Below are 20065 nucleotides of genomic sequence, written 5' to 3' on the forward strand. Positions count from 1 at the left end.
TCATTATAGGGTTATAGATTTTTGAACTTGAAAAATAGGGTAATTAGAATTTAAGAAAAATACTGCTTAAAAGAAAAAATGAAGTCAAAAATTACACCAAATGTTTAATCCTTAATTGGAATTTTGCTACTGAAATATCAAAGAAATCAATCTGTACTTGCAATCAAGGATTAATTTATGTTCCCATTCCACTAAATTTTCACCTTAGATTTCCATGATATTTGCCTTGGTCTTTATGTTTTTCTTCATTCTGTTTTTTTCTGTCTGGGAGGCGCTTTCCTTACTTGAGAATATTCAAGTTGATGCCATATGATGCTATTTTTGAAGAAAAATGAGATCATATGTGCATTGAAAATATTTGGAATTATATGAGGCTAGATTATGGTGACTGACTGAGAGGGATCCATTTAAAATTCATTTTTTTTCTTTTGCTTTTGAGTATTTTCTATTTTCTGCATTTCTTTTGCTAAGCAGTTTTATTGCAATAAGTCATAATTTAAATTACATGAAATCTACCCCATCATAAGTGTACAATTCAATGTTCTTAATACATTTATAGAGTTGGGCAATCATCACTATGAACCAGTTCACAATGTTTTCATCACCCATAAAGTTATCTGATAGTTATCTGCAGTTAATTCCTGTTTTCACTCCTAAATTTAGACAACTATCTGTTTCCTGCCTCTATAAATTTGCCTTTCTAGCCATTAATATAAATGGAATTAATATGTGGTCTCCTGTGTTTTTGAGATTCATCCATGATGAAGCATGCATCAGTAGTTCATTTCCACTTACTAATGAATAGCATTCCATTGTATGAGTACACCACATTTTGTTTATACACTCATTGGTGGACAGACATGTGGATTATTTCTAGTTTGTGGCTACTGTGGATAATGCTCCCATGAACATTTACAATTTTGACTTTGTATGGATGAATGTTTTCATTTTGGGGGCGGTGGATTCCTATAAGTGTATCTCATTTGTAATAACTATAGTTTGTTTTTTTTAAAGTAAAGGATACAAGAAAAGGATCTAGACTTTTTATTCTGATTATATCATTTTTTCCTATTCCTTTTAAGTCAGTATGCCTATTCTCTTTAGTTAAGGTTAGTTTTCATTTTTAATGCATATAATAAAAAGACAAGTAATTCTAACATTTCAACCCTCCATTGTTTATCATTTAGGATACTGTAAATATTTTCTACTTCAAATCTGTGAAAACAGAAACAGTTGTATGAAAATGAATTGACTATTTAAAACTTCTGTGGTTTTGAGTAAATTATTCTTTTTACCAAATTCTTAGAATCAGTTTCCTTTTTATTAAATTGTTTTACCCCAAATTTTCAGCTAAATTATCTAGCACTCTGCTTTAATCAGTTAAGTGTTGCCGTAACAAGATACTAGAGGCTGGGTAATTTATAAAGAAAAAGGTTGCTGGGCGCAGTGGCTCAAGCCTGTAATCCCAGCACTTTGGGAGGCTCAGGTGGGTGGATCACGAGGTCAAGAGATCAAGACCATCCTGGTCAACATGGTGAAACCCTGTCTCTACTAAAAATACAAAAAATTAGCTGGGCATGATTGCTCATGCCTGTAATCCCAGCTACTGAGGAGGCTGAGGCAGGAGAATTGCCTGAACCCAGGAGGTGGAGGTTGCGGTGAGCCGAGATCGCGCCATTGCACTCCAGCCTGGGTAACAAGAGCGAAACTCCGTCTCAAAAAAAAAAAAAAAAGAAAAAGAAAAAAGGTTTATTTGGCTCATGATTCTGGTGGCTGGAAAGTTCAAGACTGAACAGCTACACTTGTTGAGGGTTTCAAGCAGCTTCAATTCATGGCGGTAGGTAGAAAACGAGCAGACATGTGAAAAGAAATCACATGGAAGAAGCAAAGGGGAGAAACCAAGGAAGCCAGACTCTGCTCAACAATATACTCTCTTGAGAACTAATCCATTCCCATGAGAACAAGAATTCACTCATCCTGGTGGGAGGGTATTAATCTATTTATGAGAGATCCACTACTATGACCCAAGCATTTGAAATCAAACTGCAACAAAATACTGCTATATTGGAGATCAAACTGCAACAGAATTTCAGTGGGTACATAGCACATCCAAACCAGAGCAAACCTCCAAACCAACAAGGTCTAGGTGCTCTGTGAATTTTGCTCTCCTCTGTTTACCTTATAATTGTGACAACCCTCTAATATATTTTGTCTTTTATTACCTTCTACCCAAACACACCCTTACAAAAATGTACAAGTCTCTCTGAAGGACTTCACCTTAAAATTTCTAGTACATAAATTACTGGTGGTGTTCAATAAATAATCAATTGAGTTGTGTAGAATTTCTAGCTTTTTTTTGTATGATGAAACTTTAGCTTAATTTTTATTTCAATCTGAAATACAACATAGTTTAGTAAACCTACATATATAGTTCTCACTAACTGCTTCCTGCTCTTTTCTCTGGCCATCCATAATGACAAGAAATATCCATAAAAACAAGAAATACAAACTTTTTAAAAGTCAGAGATGCAGGTGTCTTCTTTTAAGTTAGGCTAGAGTAGTGGGATGGCTCTTTATTTTTAAGAAACAAATGTGAAGATATGGTCTCCTAAATGGTACTGTCTGGATACCACACAACCTAGCGACATCTTTTTTTATTTTTTGAGACGGAGTTTTGCTCGTTACCCAGGCTGGAGTGCAGTGGCGCGATCTCGGCTAACCGCAACCTCCGCCTCCCGAGTTCAGGCAATTCTCCTGCCTCAGCCTCCTGAGTAGCTGGGATTATAGGCACGCGCCACCATGCCCAGCTAATTTTTTGTATTTTTTATCAGAGACGGGGTTTCACCATGTTGACCGGGATGGTCTCGATCTCTTGACCTCGTGATCCACCCGCTTCGGCCTCCCAAAGTGCTGGGATTACAGGCTTGAGCCACCGCGCCCGGCCAACCTAGCAACATCTTTTGAGGCTCAAAACTTATTTTCCTCTCATTATTTGATGGTACCATATAGAGAAACTCAGGACTACTATGAATGAGAAAAACAGCTGATTTTGATGAAAATTACCATCACCACAATAGTCAATGAAAAAAGTTAAATATTTATAACTAGGAGCAACATATTTTTAGTTTTTGGTTTTTGACAAAGTAATAAATGAACAGGGTACAAAAAAGTTACAAAACTGAAAAATCCCTGTCCATTCCTATCACCCAGCTACCCAGTTTCTCTCCCCAGAAAACAACCATCCGTGTCTTTGTTAAGAGGGTGATCTAGTGCAGGCTGTCTGAGCCTACATGGAATAAAGACAACATCCACATGAGAAAAAGAGCTGCAGTAGCAATGGGAAACCAGTCACATAGGGGAGCTATCAAGTAAGTAAATACATTAAAGATAATAGGAGTTAGATTTTTCTTAGTCAGTGAAGAAAGCTACGAACATGGAAAAGAAGGAAACTAGAATGAAATGAAACGTATTGTGTTGGACTAAAATTGGAAGTATCAGTACAAACTCACAGTTTTCAATACACATAGATAAAGATACAGAAATACAGTTGTATAGTGGGGTGTATATACATGTGTATGTGTATCTCCTAGCTCAACAGTCCCCAACCATTTTGGCACCAGGGACTGGTTTCATGGAACACAAATTTTCCACTAACATAAGTTGTAGGGGATGGTTTCAGGATGAAACTGTTCTACCTCAGATCATCAGGTATCAGATTCTCATAAGGAGCACACAAATACATGCCTTGCATATGCAGTTCATAATAGGGTTCATGTACCTATCAGAATCTAATGTCACCACTGATCGGAGAAGCAGCTCAAGTGGTAATGTTCACTTGCCTGACCTCACCTGCTGGCACAGCCTCGTTCCTAACAGGTCAGACTGGTACCGGTTGGCAGCCTGGGGACTGGGGACCCTTGTGCTATCCTGTCTACTCTGAGAGGGCCTGGGAGCAATGAGAACTCAATAGTGATAAGTAATGTAGTATCTGGATCTTGGTTTCTAAATACCATACTCTACTAAAAGAAAGCAGGGCTCCCTGGAGAAACGGCTGATTTGAGGCTTGGGACAGGGAAAGTATGAACTGAGCCTGGAACATCTTAAGCCAGAAAAAAAAGACAGTTTAAAGAATGATGGGAGCATGTAAAAAGCCAGTCTGCAGGCACTACCATTAGATAAATCAGGGCCAGTTTGAACATGTAAATAACGATAGCAATTATAATCCAATAAATAAATTAGAGAATAATGAGTCCATAGTGATTTAAATGAATGAATAAACTGCAAATCTGATGAAGAACAGGATAACTTCCATGGTCCCAAATTGCCCTCCCCACAAATAACTTTTTAATTACAAAGGAAAACAAGTGGCTTTACAAGCCTAGCTGGTATCTCTATTGGGAAAAATCTAAATTGTATGCCACCTGATAAGAGTCAATAACGAGAAGATAGTGTTACTTCTGAGATATTCCTATCAAAAGACATGTAGCCTGAGTATGAAAAATGTGCATAACATGCATAATGCAAATAGGTATAACATGAAATAACAGCAGACAAGCAACAATGAACATTCTATAAAATAATCGGCCGGTCATCTTCAAAAGTCATGAACATCAAAGAAAGAATGTCAAAGTCATGAATGTCAAGGAAAAATCAAGTAAGTATTCCAGATGGAAGGTGACTAAGGATTCATATTAAATAAATGCAATCTGTAATCCTGAATTCGATCCTTTTTCTACAAAGGACATTAATCAAATAACTAGTAAAACTTGCAAGGGATCCAAGGACTAGAGGGTAATAATCAAAGTTAATTTTCAGATTTTGATGACTGTATTATAGTTATATAGGATGATGCCCCCCCGCTTTTTTTTTTTTTTGAGACAGAGTGTCACTTTTGTTGCCCAGACTGGAGTGCAATGGTGTGATCTCGGCTCACCACAACCTCTGCCTCTAAGGTTCAAGCAATTCTCCTGCCTCAGCCTCCTGAGTAGCCAGGATTACAAGCAGGTGCCACCATGCTGAGCTAATTTTGTACTTTTAGTAGAGACAGGGTTTCTCCATGTTCCTTAAGCTGGTCTTAAACTCCCGACCTCAGGCGATTCACCTGCCTCAGCCTCCCAAAAAGCTGGGGTTACAGGCATGAGCCACTGCACCCAGCCAATGATGCCCCTTTTGATAGGAAATACAGATTGATGTATCTGTGGTGATAGAATATCACGTCAACAACTTTCCCTCAAATTAGTCAGAAAGAAAAAGTTCTCTTGCACCGAGGGAGGGAGAAAATCACCAGAATCAAGTTCTCCTTCTAAATTTCTCCCTTTTGTACCCCAATGCCTTATATGCATTAGGTGCTCAACAAATGCTTGTTGATCTGTTGAATGACAGAAAGAGAAATCACTGTGGCTGCCATGTGAAATCAAATAAGACAGCACAGAACTGTGAAGGAAAGGGCGTGAAACAAAACTTTTAATGGATAAAGAAAGAAAGAGCTAGAAAAGGTGCCTTAGAAGATGCAGCCAACAGAGAGAGTGATCCAAGATGGCCAAATAGACACAACTCCAGCGCACAACACCCAGAGAGAGAGAGAGAGACAGAGAGAGACAGAGAGAGAGAGAGAGAGAGAGAGAGAGAGAGAGAAAGACACGCAGAAATCCAGAGATCTCCTAGCTCCAACCGAGGTACCAGGTGCCTTTCAACGGGTCTGGTCCGACAGTGAACAAAGCCCACAGTGAACAAAGCCCACGCAGGGCAGACCGAGGCGGGGAGGTGTGCTGCGTCACCCAGAAAGTGCATCTGACCAGCGAGCTGGAGGCTTCCCCCTCTGGTACTCCAGTCCAGATACAGCACTTCCCCAAAGCCTCAGTAATACAGAGAACAGGGAATCTTTGCCAGTCCAGCACTGGGAATTACAGGCGTCGAGTTGAATGATAATCCAGGACAGTGTCCCAGGTTGGTGCACAGACCTAAACAGACGCCTAAGTCCAAAAGTCGGCTAGGAGAGCCTGCAGACTGAGCTATCGCCCCCTCCCCGTGCCCGGAGAGAGAGGGAGCTGTAAGCAGGAGCAGCTAGGCGGGCCCCTACCCCATGGCCAGAGAGAGAAAAAGGGAGAGACAGGAAGCTGAAAGGGGGAGATGGCCTGGCGTGGCTGGGTCCCTACCCTCCCCAACAAACCTCAGAGGGCTGAAGCTCTGGCTCTAGTGGGTTGTGCAGCCAGTGCACAGTCTGAGCTGAACCCTGAAAGATCCAGCCCAGTGGAGGAAGGGCACAACCCACCATTAGAGGGGTGGGACTGGGCTACACATTTTAATAAAAAACACAGGAAGCCTATGTAGCAACGGGATGGCATTCTTGACAACCCAGGAGCACCTACAGGTCAGCGGAAGGGGCGGGCCTAATCTCCCAGTATAAAACAAAAAAGACACAGGAAGCTTCCCTAGTAACCTGAAGGAGTTACTGGAAACCCAGTAGCGCCTCCACAGGCAGACAAGCAATCTCATCAAGCAGCTCCCTGACACCACAGCCAGGTAAATCCATAAAAATGGGAAAAAACCAGTGCAAAAAAGATGAAACCATCAAAGACCAGAACAGCTCTTCTCCTTCAAGAGATCACAACTTCTCAACAAGACAGGATCATAACTTGACCAACAAGTGTGTTGAATTGCCAGAAACCGGATTCAGAAGATGCATAATAATAAACTTTTCTGAGCTAAAGGAACACGTTCTAACTCAATGCAAAGAAACCACAAACCTTGAAAAAAGGTTAGACGAAATGCTAACTAGAATAACCAGCTTAGAGAAGAACATAAACGACTTGATGGAGTTGAAAAACAGCACGAGAACTATGTGAAGCAAACACAAGTTTTAACAGCCGAATCGATCAAGCAGAAGGATATCAGAGATTAAAGATCAACTCAATGACATAAAAAGAGAAGGCAAGACAAGAGAAAAAAAGAGTGAAAAGAAATGAACAAAGCCTCCAAGAAATATGGGATTATGTGAAAAGACCTAATCCACGCTTGATCCGTGTACCTGAATATGATGGGGAGAATGAATCCAAGCTGGAAAACACGCTCCAGGATATTATCTAGGAAAACTTCCCAAGCCTAGCAAGGCAGTCCAAGTTTCAAATTCAAGAAATACAGAGAAATTCACAAAGATATTCCTCAAGAAGAACAACCCCAAGGGACATAATTGTCAGATTCACCAGGGTTGAAATGAAGGAAAAAATGCTAAGGGAAGTCAGAGAGAAAGGTCAGGTCACCCACAGAGGGAAGCCAACCAGACTCACAGCAGATCTCTCGGCAGAAACCTTACAAGCCAGAAGAGAGTGGGGGCCAATTTCAACATCCTTAAAGGAATTTTCAACCCAGAATCTCACATCCAGCCAAACTAAGCTTCGTAAGTGAAGGAGAAATAAAATCCTTTATGGACAAGCAATTACTGAGAGATTTCATCACCACCAGACCTGCTCTACAAGAGCTCCTGAAAGAAACACTAAGCATGGAAAGGAACAAGTACCAGCCACTGAAAAAGCAAACCAGTTGTCAAAGACCAAAAATGCAATGAAGAAAATGAGTCAACAAACAGGCAAGAAAACCAAGCAGTAACAAAATGGCAGGATCAAACTCACACATAACAATATTAACATTGAATGTAAATGGCCTAAATGCCCTAATCAAAAGACACAGACTGGCAAACTGGATAAAATGTCACAACCCCTCAGTGTGCTGTATTCAGGAAACCCATCTTACATACAAAGACACACATAGACTCAAAAGAAAGGGATGGGAGAAGATTTACTGAGCAAATGGATACCCCCCTAAAAAAAAAAAAAACAGGGGTTGCAATCCTAGTCTCTGATAAAATGGACTTCAAACCAACAAAGATCAAAAGAGACAAAGAAGGATACTACATAATGGTAAAAGGATCAATCCAACAAGAAGTGTTAACTATCCTAAATATATATGCCCCCAACACAAGAGCACCCAGATACATAAAGCAAGTTCTTAATAACCTAAACCAAGATTCAGACTACCACACAGTAATAGTGGGAGATTTCAACACTCCACTGTTATTATTAGACAGATTAACGAGACATAAAATTAACAAGGATATCGAGGACTTGAATGCAGAGCTGGACCAAGCAGACCTAAGAGACATATACAGAACGCTCCACCCCAAATCCACAGAGTATACATTTTTCTCAGCACCACATCTCACTTAGTCTAAAATTGGCCACATCATTGGAAGCAAATCACTCCTCAGCAAATGCAAAAGAATGGAAATAATAACAAATAGTCTATCAGACCACAATGCAATCATATTAGAACTCAGGATTAAGAAACACACTCAAATGCACACAACCACTTGGAAACTGAAAAACCTGCTTCTGAGTGTCGACTGGATAAACAATGAAATGAAGGCAGAAATAAAGATGTTCTTCGAAACTCATCAGAATGAAGACACAACTTACCAGAAACTCTGGAACACCTTTAAAGCAGTGTCTAGAGGGAAATTAATAGCAATAAATGCCCACATGAGAAGTAAGGAAAAATCTAAAATTGATACCCTATCATCAAAATTGAAGGAGCTAAAAGACGAAGATCAAAAAAATTCAAAAGCTAGCAATAGCTAAGATCAAGAAATAGCTAAGATCAGAACAGTACTGAAAAAGATAGAGACACAAAAAACCCTTCAAAAAATCAATAAATCCAGGAGCTGATTTTTTGAAATGATCAACAAAATAGACTGCTAGCCAGTTTAATAAAAAAGGGAGAAGAATCAAATAGATGCAATAAAAAATGATGAAGATGATCTCACCACTGATTCCACAGAAATACAAACTACCATCAGATTACTACAAAAGTTCTGTGAATATAAACCAGTAAACCAGGAAGAAATGGATACATTCCTAGACACTTGTATTCTGCCAAGACTAAACCAAGGAAGTTGAAACCCTGAATAGACCAGTATCAAGGGCTTAAGTAGAGGCAGCAATCAATAGCCTACCAACCAAAAAAAGTCCAGGTCCAGATGGGTTCACAGCCGAATTCTACCAGATGTACAAAGAGGAGCTTGTTCCATTCCTTCTGAAACTGTGTCAAACGATACAAATGGAGGGAATCCTCCCCAACTCATTTTATGAGACCAACATCATCCTGATGCCAAAAACAGGCAGAGACTCAGGTAAAAAAGAAAACTTCAGGTCAATATTCATGATGAATATCGACACACAAATCTTCAATAAAATACTGGCAAACAGACTGCAACAGCACATCGAGAAGCTTATCCATCACGATCAAGTAGGCTTCATCCCGGGGATGCAAGGCTGGTTCAACATACACAAATCCATAAATGCAATCCATCACATAAACGGAACCGAAGACAAAAACCACATGATTATCTCAATAGATGCAGAGAAAGCCTTCGACAAAATTCAATAGCCCTTCATGCTAAAAACTCTCAATAAACTAGGTACTGATGGAACGTATCATAAAATGATAAAAGCTATATATGACAAACCTACAGTCAACATCATACTGAACAGGAAAAACTGGAAGCATTCCCTTTGAAATCAAGCATTAGACAAGCATGCCCTCTCTCATCACTCCTATTTAATATAGTATTGGAAGGTCTAGCCAGAGCAATCAGGCAAGAAAAAGAAATAAAGGGTATTCAATTAGGAAAGGAGGAAGTCAAAGTGTCTCTATTTCCAGATGACATGATTGTATATGTAGGAGACGCCATCGTCTCAGCCCAAAATCTTCTCAAACTGATATGTAACTTCAGCAAAGTCTCAGGATACAAAATCAGTGGCAGAAATCACAAGCATTCCTATACACTAATAACAGAACAGACAGAGAGCCAAATCAGGAATGAACTTCCATTCGCAACTGCTACAAAGAGAATAAAATACCTAGGAATAAAACTAACAAAGGATGTAAAGGACCTCTTCAAGGAGAACTACAAACCACTGCTCAATGAAATAAGAAAGGACACAAACATGGAAAAACATTCCATGCTCATGGTTAGGAAGAATAAATATCCTGAAAATGGCCATACTGCCCAAAGTAATCTACAGATTCAACGCTATCCCCATCAAGCTACCAATGACCTTCTTCACAGAACTGAAAAAAACCACTTTAAACTTCATATGGAATCACAAGAGAGCCCACATAGCCAAGACAATCCTAAGCAAAAAGAACAAAGCTGGAGATATCACATGCTGTACTTCAAACTATACTACAAGGCTACAGTAATCAAAACAGCATGGTACTGGTACCAAAGCAGAGATACAGACCAATGGAACAGAACAAAGGCCTTCGAAACAACACCACACATCTACGACCATCTGATCTTTGACAAACCTGACAAAAAGAAGCAATAGGGAAAGGACTCGATGTTTAATAAACGGTTTTGGGAAAACTGGCTAGCTATGTGCAGAAAGCAGAAACTGGACCCCTACCTGTCACCTTATACTAAAATTAACTACAGATAGATTAAAGATTTAAACATTAAACCTAACACCATTAAAACACTAAAAGAAAACGTAGGCAAAACCATCCAGGACATAGCCATAGGCAAGGACTTCATGACTAAAACACCAAAAGCAATGGCAATAAAAGGCAAGATAGACAAATGGGATCTAATTAAAATTCAGAGCTTCTGTACAACAAAAGAAACCATCATTAGAGTGAACTGGCAAACAACAAAATGGGAAAACATTTTCACAATCTACCCATCTGACAAAGGGCTAATATCCAGAATCTATAAAAAAACTAAAACAGATATACAAGAAAAAAACAAACCACCCCATTCGAAAGTGGGTGAAGGAAATGAACAGACACTTTTCAAAAGACATATATGAGGCCAAGAAACACATGGAAAAATGCTCATCATCACTGGTCATTAGAGAAATGCAAATCAAAACCACACTGAGATACCATCTCATGCCAATTAGGATGGCGATCATTAAAAAATCTGGAGACAGCAGATGCTAGAGAGGATGCGGAGAAATAGGAACACTCTTACACAGTTGGTGGGAGTGTAAATTAGTTCAACTATTGTGGAAGACAGTGTAGCGATTTCTCAAGGATATAGAAATAGAAATTCCATTTGACGCAGCAATCCCATTACTGGGTATATACCCAAAGGATTATAAATCATCCTACTATAAAGACACATGCACGCGTATGGTCATTGCAGCCCTGTGTATAATAGCAAAGACCTGGAACCAACTGAAATGCCCATCAGTGATAGACTGGACAGGGAAAATGTGGCACATATATACCATGGAATACTATGCAGCCATAAAAAATGATGAGTTCATGTCCTTTGTAGGGACTTGGATGAATCTGGAAACCATCATTCTCAGCAAACTGACACAAGAACAGAAAGCCAACACAGCATGTTCTCATTCACAGGTGGGTGTTGAACAATGAGAACACGTGGACTCAGGGAGAGGAGCATCCCACACTGTGGGCAGTTGGCTCGGGTAGGGGAGAGACAGAGGGGGATGGAGAGGGAGGGGAGGGTGGGGAGGAGAGGGATAACATGGGGAGAAATGCCAGATAGAGTATGAACCTAAAGTAAAAATAAATTAAAAAAAGAAGATGCAGCCAAAAGAAATAAGAAGAAATCTAAAGTGTCGTATTTAACAAAAGAGAATATTTCAAGAAGGAAGTGGGAACTGGAATTAAATGCTGCCGAAAAGTCAAGTCAAATAAATAGAAAGTATCCATTAGACTTACAGATATTGAGATACCAGTCCTATGTATATAATGGAAACTAGATAGGTAGGTTGAGAAGTGACAGAAGGTAACTGAGACACTGAATGAAGATTTCAACTGTTGAGAAGGTTCACTTTAAGGGAGGGAACAAACAGCATGATAGATTATATGGAATAAAGGGGTTCAGAGAGGTTTGTTTTAAAATGGGAGACTTTTGGACATATTTAAATGCTGGTGGACCATATAGTCACTGAGATGAAGCTGATGACATAGGAGAGAGGAGATAATTGAGAATACAGGTTTTCTGAATTCTATACTGGAGTCTGTCACACATATCCAAATATTTCAGAAATTCTTAATTTAGAAAAGTCAGTGATTTTGAAAGTGACATTGTTATTCATTAGAATTATAGAATTCTATAAAGTAAAAAATGTCATAAAATTCTCTAGCCCCATATGATTCCCAAAGAAGTTAGGTGACTGACTTATCTGCTCTAGGTCATATGCCTACTATGTGATACAGCTATGAATCAAATTCTTCTGACTTTAAATTGCATGTTCTTTTCATGATTGCAGGGTGACTTTAATATACTGATCTGGGCAGCAGTTTTTAAATTGCATTCTGGAGAAGTATATATGCGGTCACAAGGGTTGTGAAGGTAGGGAGAGGAAGGAGATGCATACTGGAGAAAGAGGCTGTGTTCCAGAACTCTGGAATCTCAATTTCTATTTTATAAAAGCTGACCTTTTATCCATTTAATAAACTGGGCTCCTAATGAGACTCTATTAAAAAAAAGGAAAAGATTCAGCTGTGAGGAAAATAATGCAAACCATGATCAAACACATGTGCAAATATATATATACTTTAAAATATACTTACCGGGTGATAGCACTGAACAGTCCACGGATACGTGCTTTATGTCGAGCTACAAAAGCTTCTGTATAAATTACTCCTCTGTTATCAAGATCAATATGTCCGTTGATAATTCTACCAAGTCGCTGAGTTAGCGCCTGGGGGTACAGATGTAAATTTTTATTAATTTAAAAGAAAAGAATTACACATATGTATTTGCATAGTCATACTCAAGTCACGCTGCATGCTGAGGCACCAATTGTGATTGAGAGTTCAACAAGCATACAAGATACATAAATTAAAGTGAAGACACAGTATCTAAAAAGTTGACTATCTCATAGCAGAGCCAAGAAATGAGTCAAATTGCTTGCTTACGTGTTAAAAGGTTCAGCTATCATATTAGCTCTTGTTAATAAGGGTTATTTCTAATATAAAATAGAAATAATTAACTATAAATATGATTATTTGATATGACGGTTTCTGGAAGTAGGCAGCTTCCAATATATAGACAGCCTATTTGTATAAAACATACAAATAGGTCTTGGAGAAGACCCTTTCCGGAGCTGCTAACACTAACAGTCAAGTATAAATGTTATTCAAGATTCTGCAATATAGGAAAACAAAAGACCTCAGAAGTTATCCTCTTTGATGCAAATTTATCCCCGTCCAGAAGATCTATACGGCAGATGATCTGACTTCTTGGTAACCTGTTTTTAAGTTCAACAGAGTATTTCCCCCATAGCTACACTACGACTGGCGTCAGGTACATCTGAAATAAGTTTGGACGTATTTCACATCCTAAGTTAAATCTACTCAAGTCAGCACAGCTGATATTTTTATGACACAGAAAAATGTTTTTCAAACAACTTAATGAGCTTTTAGAATACTATCATATTCAGAATGGAACTGAAATATTAAAAAGTATATATGTTTCTAAGATATATTCAACAGTTTTATAAGAAATCATTTGGATTTGAGCTGGATACATTAAAGAAGTATTTTTAAAATATATTTGTTGTCTTGTGATTAACATGTTTGCTCATATAAAATAGAACTTCAGCTCCTGAAATACTATATAAAACAGATTTATAGTATAAATGGTATTTTAAATGGAATTAGGGAAGCTCGTTTTCTTAATATGAGTAAGGAAATCTGCTTGTATTATAAATTAATCTCATGCAATTATAGTTTGGCAAATTTTACAAGTTGGCATTTCTTAAGGTGATAGATACCTTTTCCCTTGTTTCAGTAAATATAAAACAGAACCAGCATTTATTTAGTGCCTCTATTGTGTCAGATATTTCCCTAGGTTTCAATGAAGCCTATAAAAAAGACAGTATTTCCTGTTCTACAGCTATGTAATTTGAAGCATAAAAGAGATGAAATGATTTTCTTAATGTGAAATAAGTAAGAAGTGGTACAGACAGTATTCAAATCAAGGTCCTTTAAAAACTTTAAAAGCCTATGCCCTTTCCACTCTACCAAATGAATTTCTATGATTCTTTAAAAAAAAAAAAGCAAACAAGAAAATAGTCTATATTTTCAGTCAGCATTGTTATTACATATAAGATATTTGAGTATTGACACAAATACCTAAAATTAAGATTCCTTGGTTCTTCTTCTCATCATACTGACAGTTTAGAAGATGATAAATGGTGAAATCAAAAGATGCTGGCACTACTGACATTTGGAACAAGAAAATTCTTCATTGAGTGTGATATCCGGTACATTGTAGGATGTTTAGCAGCATCCCTGACCTTTATTTACAAGATGCCAGTAGTACCCCCTATAAATTATTATCTTCATAAATTATTTCTTAAAATTAAACTGGGCAATCAGAAATGTAATATCCTGGTTGTGATTTTTACATAGCTGGTATCAAAAGCATTAAATAAATCCATGCATTTATTATACATTTGCTAACTGCATTAAAGCAGCCCTAGAGCTTAGTCTATAGTTTTAGACATCTCTCAGTTCAGAAAGATTGTAACCATTTTTAAAGTGTCTCCTCAGAACCATTAATGCAGAAGTACCCCCAAATATAATGCTATAACATATATCAAGTCAGACACCTTTAATAAATCAACTGATAGTTATTTATTTATTTATTTCTTACTATTTATTGACAGTAAGGAAGCCTAGTTTTTTTCCCTTTCCATTCAAATTCTTTGTTTAAAATTCTTTGCTAAAACAGACACACTGCATTATTATAAAAAAAAAATACCTGTGTCAGAAAGTTTCCAGGAAGATCATAGGTTTTACACAGTTCTGATATGGTGACCTGACCACTTTCTTGCAGTTTATCATTTACTTCTTCTGCTAACCAATCCAAATAATTCCTAATAGTGAAAAAAAGAAAATAATGGAAAAAAAGAGTTATAACGTTTTTTTCTGTTTGCTCTGTTTTATGTTTAATTTCTTTTGAAATGAGGTATGCCCCAAAAGTAATGAAGTATGTGTGCACATGAACACCATTCATCACTCATATTCTAAAAATTATTTTCTCATCAGTGTGGCTAAATGTAAGGTTAACCAAAAAATACATGTTTTTTTTTTTTTTCCTTTTTTTTTGAGTCAAGGTCTTACTCTGTCATCCACGCTGGAGTGCAATGGCACAATTATGACTCACTCCGGCCTTGACCTCCTGGGCTCAAGCAATCCTCCCACCTCAGACTCCAGAGTAGCTAGGACTATAGGTGCAATCCACCACATCGGCCTAATTTTTTAATTAGCAAACTTAATTAGTGAAATGGGGTTTTGCCATGTTGTCCAGGCTGGCATGTTGGGATTTTTTTACCAGTGGAAAATTGTATTTGATTTTCATGAACATTTTTGGAACAAATTTGCTTTCAGAGTTAAGATTATATGGGAAAGAACGTAAAAGTGATGTTTTATATTTTCCTATTAAGATAATAAGAAAAAAATGAAAGTTTATTATTTCCAAGTATTCCATATATTAACACTGATTTTTTTTTTTTTTTTTTTTTAATTTGAGACAAGATCTTTGTTATGTTACATAGGCTGGTCTCAAATTCCTGGGCTCAATCAATCCTCCAGCCTCAGCCTTCTGAGTCGCTGGGATTACAGGTACATGCTACCATATTCAGCTTAAGCACTTACTTTTTAAGTGAAATAATCCTTATCATGAAAATCCACACTGTAAGAGTTCTAAATGAAATGTCTAACTGGCCATCATTGGCCTAAATTTAAACATTATTTAAAAGAAACAAAATCAACAAAGTGCTCCTAAATTTGCACTTGATTGTACTTACTCATCTATCAGTTGTCCCAACACTAACTGAACATGCTTTTCTGATTTAATAATGTCACCAATTCTATTTTCAATATGAATCAGGTCCACATTAATTACCTGGAAAAACAAATACAAATTATATTAGTGATAAGTTTGTATTGTTTCTTAAGCTTGAAATTATACACTTAGAACTGTATTTTTTAAGAAATTGCTGGCTGGACATGGTGGCTCATGCCTGGATCCCAGCACTCTGAGAGGATGAGGCGAGATGATCCATCCCTTCAGTTCAAGAGTCTGAGACCAGCCTGGGCAACATAGGGAGACCCCCGTCTCAAAAAAAAAAAAAAAAAAAAGGAAAGAAATTGCTTATTCTTAAATTTTGCATTGATCTGAAATAATGCAAAAAGCATTAGTCAAATAAAAAATTAGAAGTGTATTCCTTATTTATTTTCAGTTCTAAAGAATTACACTATTACGTGCCAATAAGTTTATGTTAAGCAGTAAATTACATATTCATATAACAGATAACCATTTCACAGAAAATTTGCTGGCTTCTTGTGTATAGAGTACCTTGGTATAACATACATATCTGCATTTTTTAAAAATAGCTTATACTTTTAAAAATATCTATTACCTCCATATACTAAAAACATATAAACATGAAACTGGTGATTTTTCTGCCAAAATTATATAAACTCTGTATTTACATAAAATAACTATGAATTTGTTTTTTTTTTTTTTTTAAAAAAAATAAAAAGCCAACTGGAAAAGAGTTGGCCAACTCTGTAATAAAGCCAACTTATTAAATCATTTCAATACATCAGAATTTATTAAATCATTTCAATATATCAGAACTTATTAATTCAGTGTATGAGGGTTACATAACTATTTCTTTATAAACACTATACAAAATATGATACCAGCATTAGTGAAGACTTGAACAAATTAACAGTATCAAAAAATTGAGAAATCAAAGCAAAAATTTTATAAATTTAAACCTACCTGTTGTAGATCAACAATGTTTACTCGACCTTAAAGAAAAGACATTCATTTATTTTAAATGATGTATGAGTACATACCAACCCTTCTAACATTTAAGTTTTGGTCAAAGTCCTTCTGCCTAGAACAGAGAGCCAGAATAATTAATATCTTCAAATACACACCATTCATTAGCTGATGGCTAAGTTTTCGTAGCTGAAGCCATAAGCAATAACTTACTTTCCAAGTTTTTTTTTTTTTTTTTTTTTTAAAGTAACATCAGGCCAATTATGAGCATCAACTGGCACACAAATTGGCTATATTTATGCTGGGTATTCATTTCCCTTCACAACTAAGAATTTATCTACTGTGATCAAAGAGATACTGACAGCTAAATTAAGATGAACTTTTTCAATTATTTGATATTACAAGGTAGGTTTCTACATACCAGCATAAGAAAATCTGTTAAGTATTTCAAATTATAGCTCATATTTTAAAGGCACTATGAAGGAAGATAGAAAATAAAGATCAATGTTACACTGGTAATATGTAATGAAGAGATGCTTGAACAATTGCTTCTACTTTAATCAAATAGTTTTCAAATATGCTTGGTGGTTTGTTCAAATGTTAAGAGGACAAAGGAAACCAACTTTGCGTCTGCTTTTAATAGCATTTCATACAATATGATTGCTATAGCACCACACTGATTTGAATTACCTAATTTGTAAGTACAAGTAAGCCTTATAAAGAAATACAGCCTTGATTTTCAAAAATCTATAATCCTGTAAGATAGTGTCTCCCTTCACAATTACCACTTAATAACAGGCAGCTGAATACCCTTCCCTGAGTCATGCAATAATTGTTAAAAAAAAAATAAAAAAACCCCACAACAATTCACATACAGTACACATAAATCAAAATTATAACATACTATTTTGTTAAGTGATAACATTTGAGTTCATTTAAATTAATGACCAGGTTAGCATGAACCCAGCAAAAATATTAAGCCTATCAAATTAACAATTGAAAAGGATATCTATAAGTAATGTATTATGCAATCACAGTTTTAAGGATTTTTTTTTTTTTGACCCTTCCAAAAATCCAAGGGAAAAAACACTAAAGAATTACCTACCACCTCGGACATGTAGCTCGTCTCTCATTTCTTTACTAATTTGGGCTGGAGTAATATACTCCTTTCCATCAAGTGTATGAACTACTTCTAGCTGTTTCTGAGCAATCAATTTATTAACGATCTCAATGCAGTTCCGCTCGGACAACCTGAGGGAAAGAAAAAAGTTGTTTCAAAAGTCCACCTGATAACATTGGTGCTCAATAAAATTAACCCAATGTATGAAAACAGGCTTTTAAAAAGTTTATGTAGAGTCACTAACTTCTACATCATAAAATCTGTATTTTCACTAGCTGATTCAGTAAGTTGAAAAAAAAAAACTCTTCAGAGTAAGTAGGTTTACATATACTTAAATCAGTTATTTAATTGGTTCACATCATTCATCAAAAATGCCAAGTCACTTGTCTTTTCCACACCCGTTTCCAATCTTCAACTCTGAAGAGAAAATTGAAGACATTTACTTGGGTAGGGAAAAACAAACAAACAAAAAACATGCCCTACTTCGATGTCCTGTTTAATCAGAATTTTCTTCTACATTATGTGCATAATTGCCTCACTTATACACTTGGTCTGCAAGCAGGCAGGGTATCTGGCCTAGTAAAACCATAACTGCTACTGTTAGTTACGAATCCTAGTTTGCTCTCAGTGGTAGAAAACACAGCTGAGGACTGCTGTCTTCAGGCTCAAAAGGAATAAAACATGGCAGGTAGGAAGTAGTCAAAGAAAAGAAAGGCTTCTATTAGCGTTATTTTAAAAAGCAGAGTTAGGCTCCTCTGAACACATCCCCCAAAGGTTAGTGGGTTTGTAGAAAATGTCTGTGCCCTGAAGCCCTAAAAATGACAGATGGGGTCAAGGGTCTGGCCCTAGGTCTGTTACGAGAGACAAAAAGGCAAAAATTTCAAGAGTCAATATACTATTTTCCAAGTACTGTACTGGGCGGTTACTCTCTCCTTTCGCGGTCACTCTAGGTCAGGAAGTGTCTATTAGCTAAGACGTCACAGTGATTTGGCGGCCTGTGGGTGAGGGAGGGTCAGAGGAACGCTCAATTTATTTTAAAGGCAGCTCGAAGTCAACCGCCCCGTCCAAGGTGGGGCGGGGCGCGCCAGCATCTCACTGCGGCGGGGCTGGGGGGCTCCGGGCGTCCTAGGCTGCAGACTTCCCCAGACTTCCCCACAGAGCCCTGAACTAGGAACTGCGATCCAGGCTCGGCGGAGGGAGGAGGAGGGAATGGCGACACGGAGCGAGAAGATCCGGGCTGCAGGGCGGCGGACCTAAAGTCCTAGATACGGGCGTGTCCGTCCAGGGCCTAATCTGGGCTCCACTAACAAGAGGGAGGGTTGGGCACCTCTGCGTGGCCTCGGCGAACTGTGCCCGCTGGAAGTCGGCCGCCAACCGCCTAATCTCTTCCCAGGCGTCCGCCATCACGGCCCGACTCGCAGGAGACGCGGAGGAACTGCAGACACGTCAGCCGAGGAGCAGTGGGAGGAGAAGACTGGCGGGATGGGCCGCGCAGAGGGACAAGAAGCTCCACCCCGACGCAGGCGCCGAACGCGCGCGCCCCAGGCGGGCGCCGGCCCCAGTTCCCGCGGTCCGTCCGCGCGCTGCGGCTCCTCCCTGCGGCTGGCGGCGCTGCGGCCACTAGAAAGCTGGGGTTTCTGGGGGGTCATGGGCAGGCTGCAGGGCTCAGTAAAGTGTACTGTCAGAACTTGGTTTGCACTATCGCTAATATTTCCGCAGAATAATAGTTGTATTAGCTACTTTTCTTTTTTCTTCTGTCCTCCGTTTGTTTTGTGGGAGAGTGCAGAGGGATAAGCCTGTGCCTAAGATTGGCGCCTCATTTTTCTTTTCTTTTCTTTTCTTTTCTTTTTTTTTTTTTTTTGAGACGAAATTTCTCTCTTGTTACCCAGGCTGGAGTGCAATGGCGCGATCTCGGCTCACCGCCACCTCCGCCTCCTGGGTTCAGGCGATTCTCCTGCCTCAGCCTCCCGAGTAGCTGGGATTACAGGCACGCGCCACCATGCCCAGCTCCAGCTAACTTTTTTTTTTTATTTTTTTTTTTTATTTTTTTTTTTTTATTTTATAGTAGAGACAGGGTTTCACCATGTTGACCAGGATGGCCTCGATCT

The 20065-nt window shown here is 38.1% G+C and overlaps 1 protein-coding gene across 1 annotated transcript in view; it reads right to left on the minus strand.

Annotated features, from left to right (window-relative positions):
* UFL1 (UFM1 specific ligase 1) overlaps positions 1-19439 on the minus strand; it is a 58222-nt gene extending 38783 nt beyond the window's left edge. Inside the window, exons 1-6 of the mRNA XM_003922922.4 lie at positions 19285-19439; positions 17943-18088; positions 16835-16863; positions 15852-15949; positions 14804-14918; positions 12607-12737 (exon numbers count right to left, since the gene is read on the minus strand). Coding sequence (XP_003922971.1) covers positions 12607-12737; positions 14804-14918; positions 15852-15949; positions 16835-16863; positions 17943-18088; positions 19285-19361 — 596 coding nt within the window. The 5' untranslated portion in view covers positions 19362-19439. The remainder of the gene's footprint in view (positions 1-12606; positions 12738-14803; positions 14919-15851; positions 15950-16834; positions 16864-17942; positions 18089-19284) is intronic.
* Between the last annotated feature and the right edge of the window lie 626 nt (positions 19440-20065).

This window comes from Saimiri boliviensis, chromosome 4, assembly GCF_048565385.1.
Source record: "Saimiri boliviensis isolate mSaiBol1 chromosome 4, mSaiBol1.pri, whole genome shotgun sequence".
Taxonomy (NCBI): Eukaryota; Metazoa; Chordata; class Mammalia; order Primates; family Cebidae; genus Saimiri; species Saimiri boliviensis.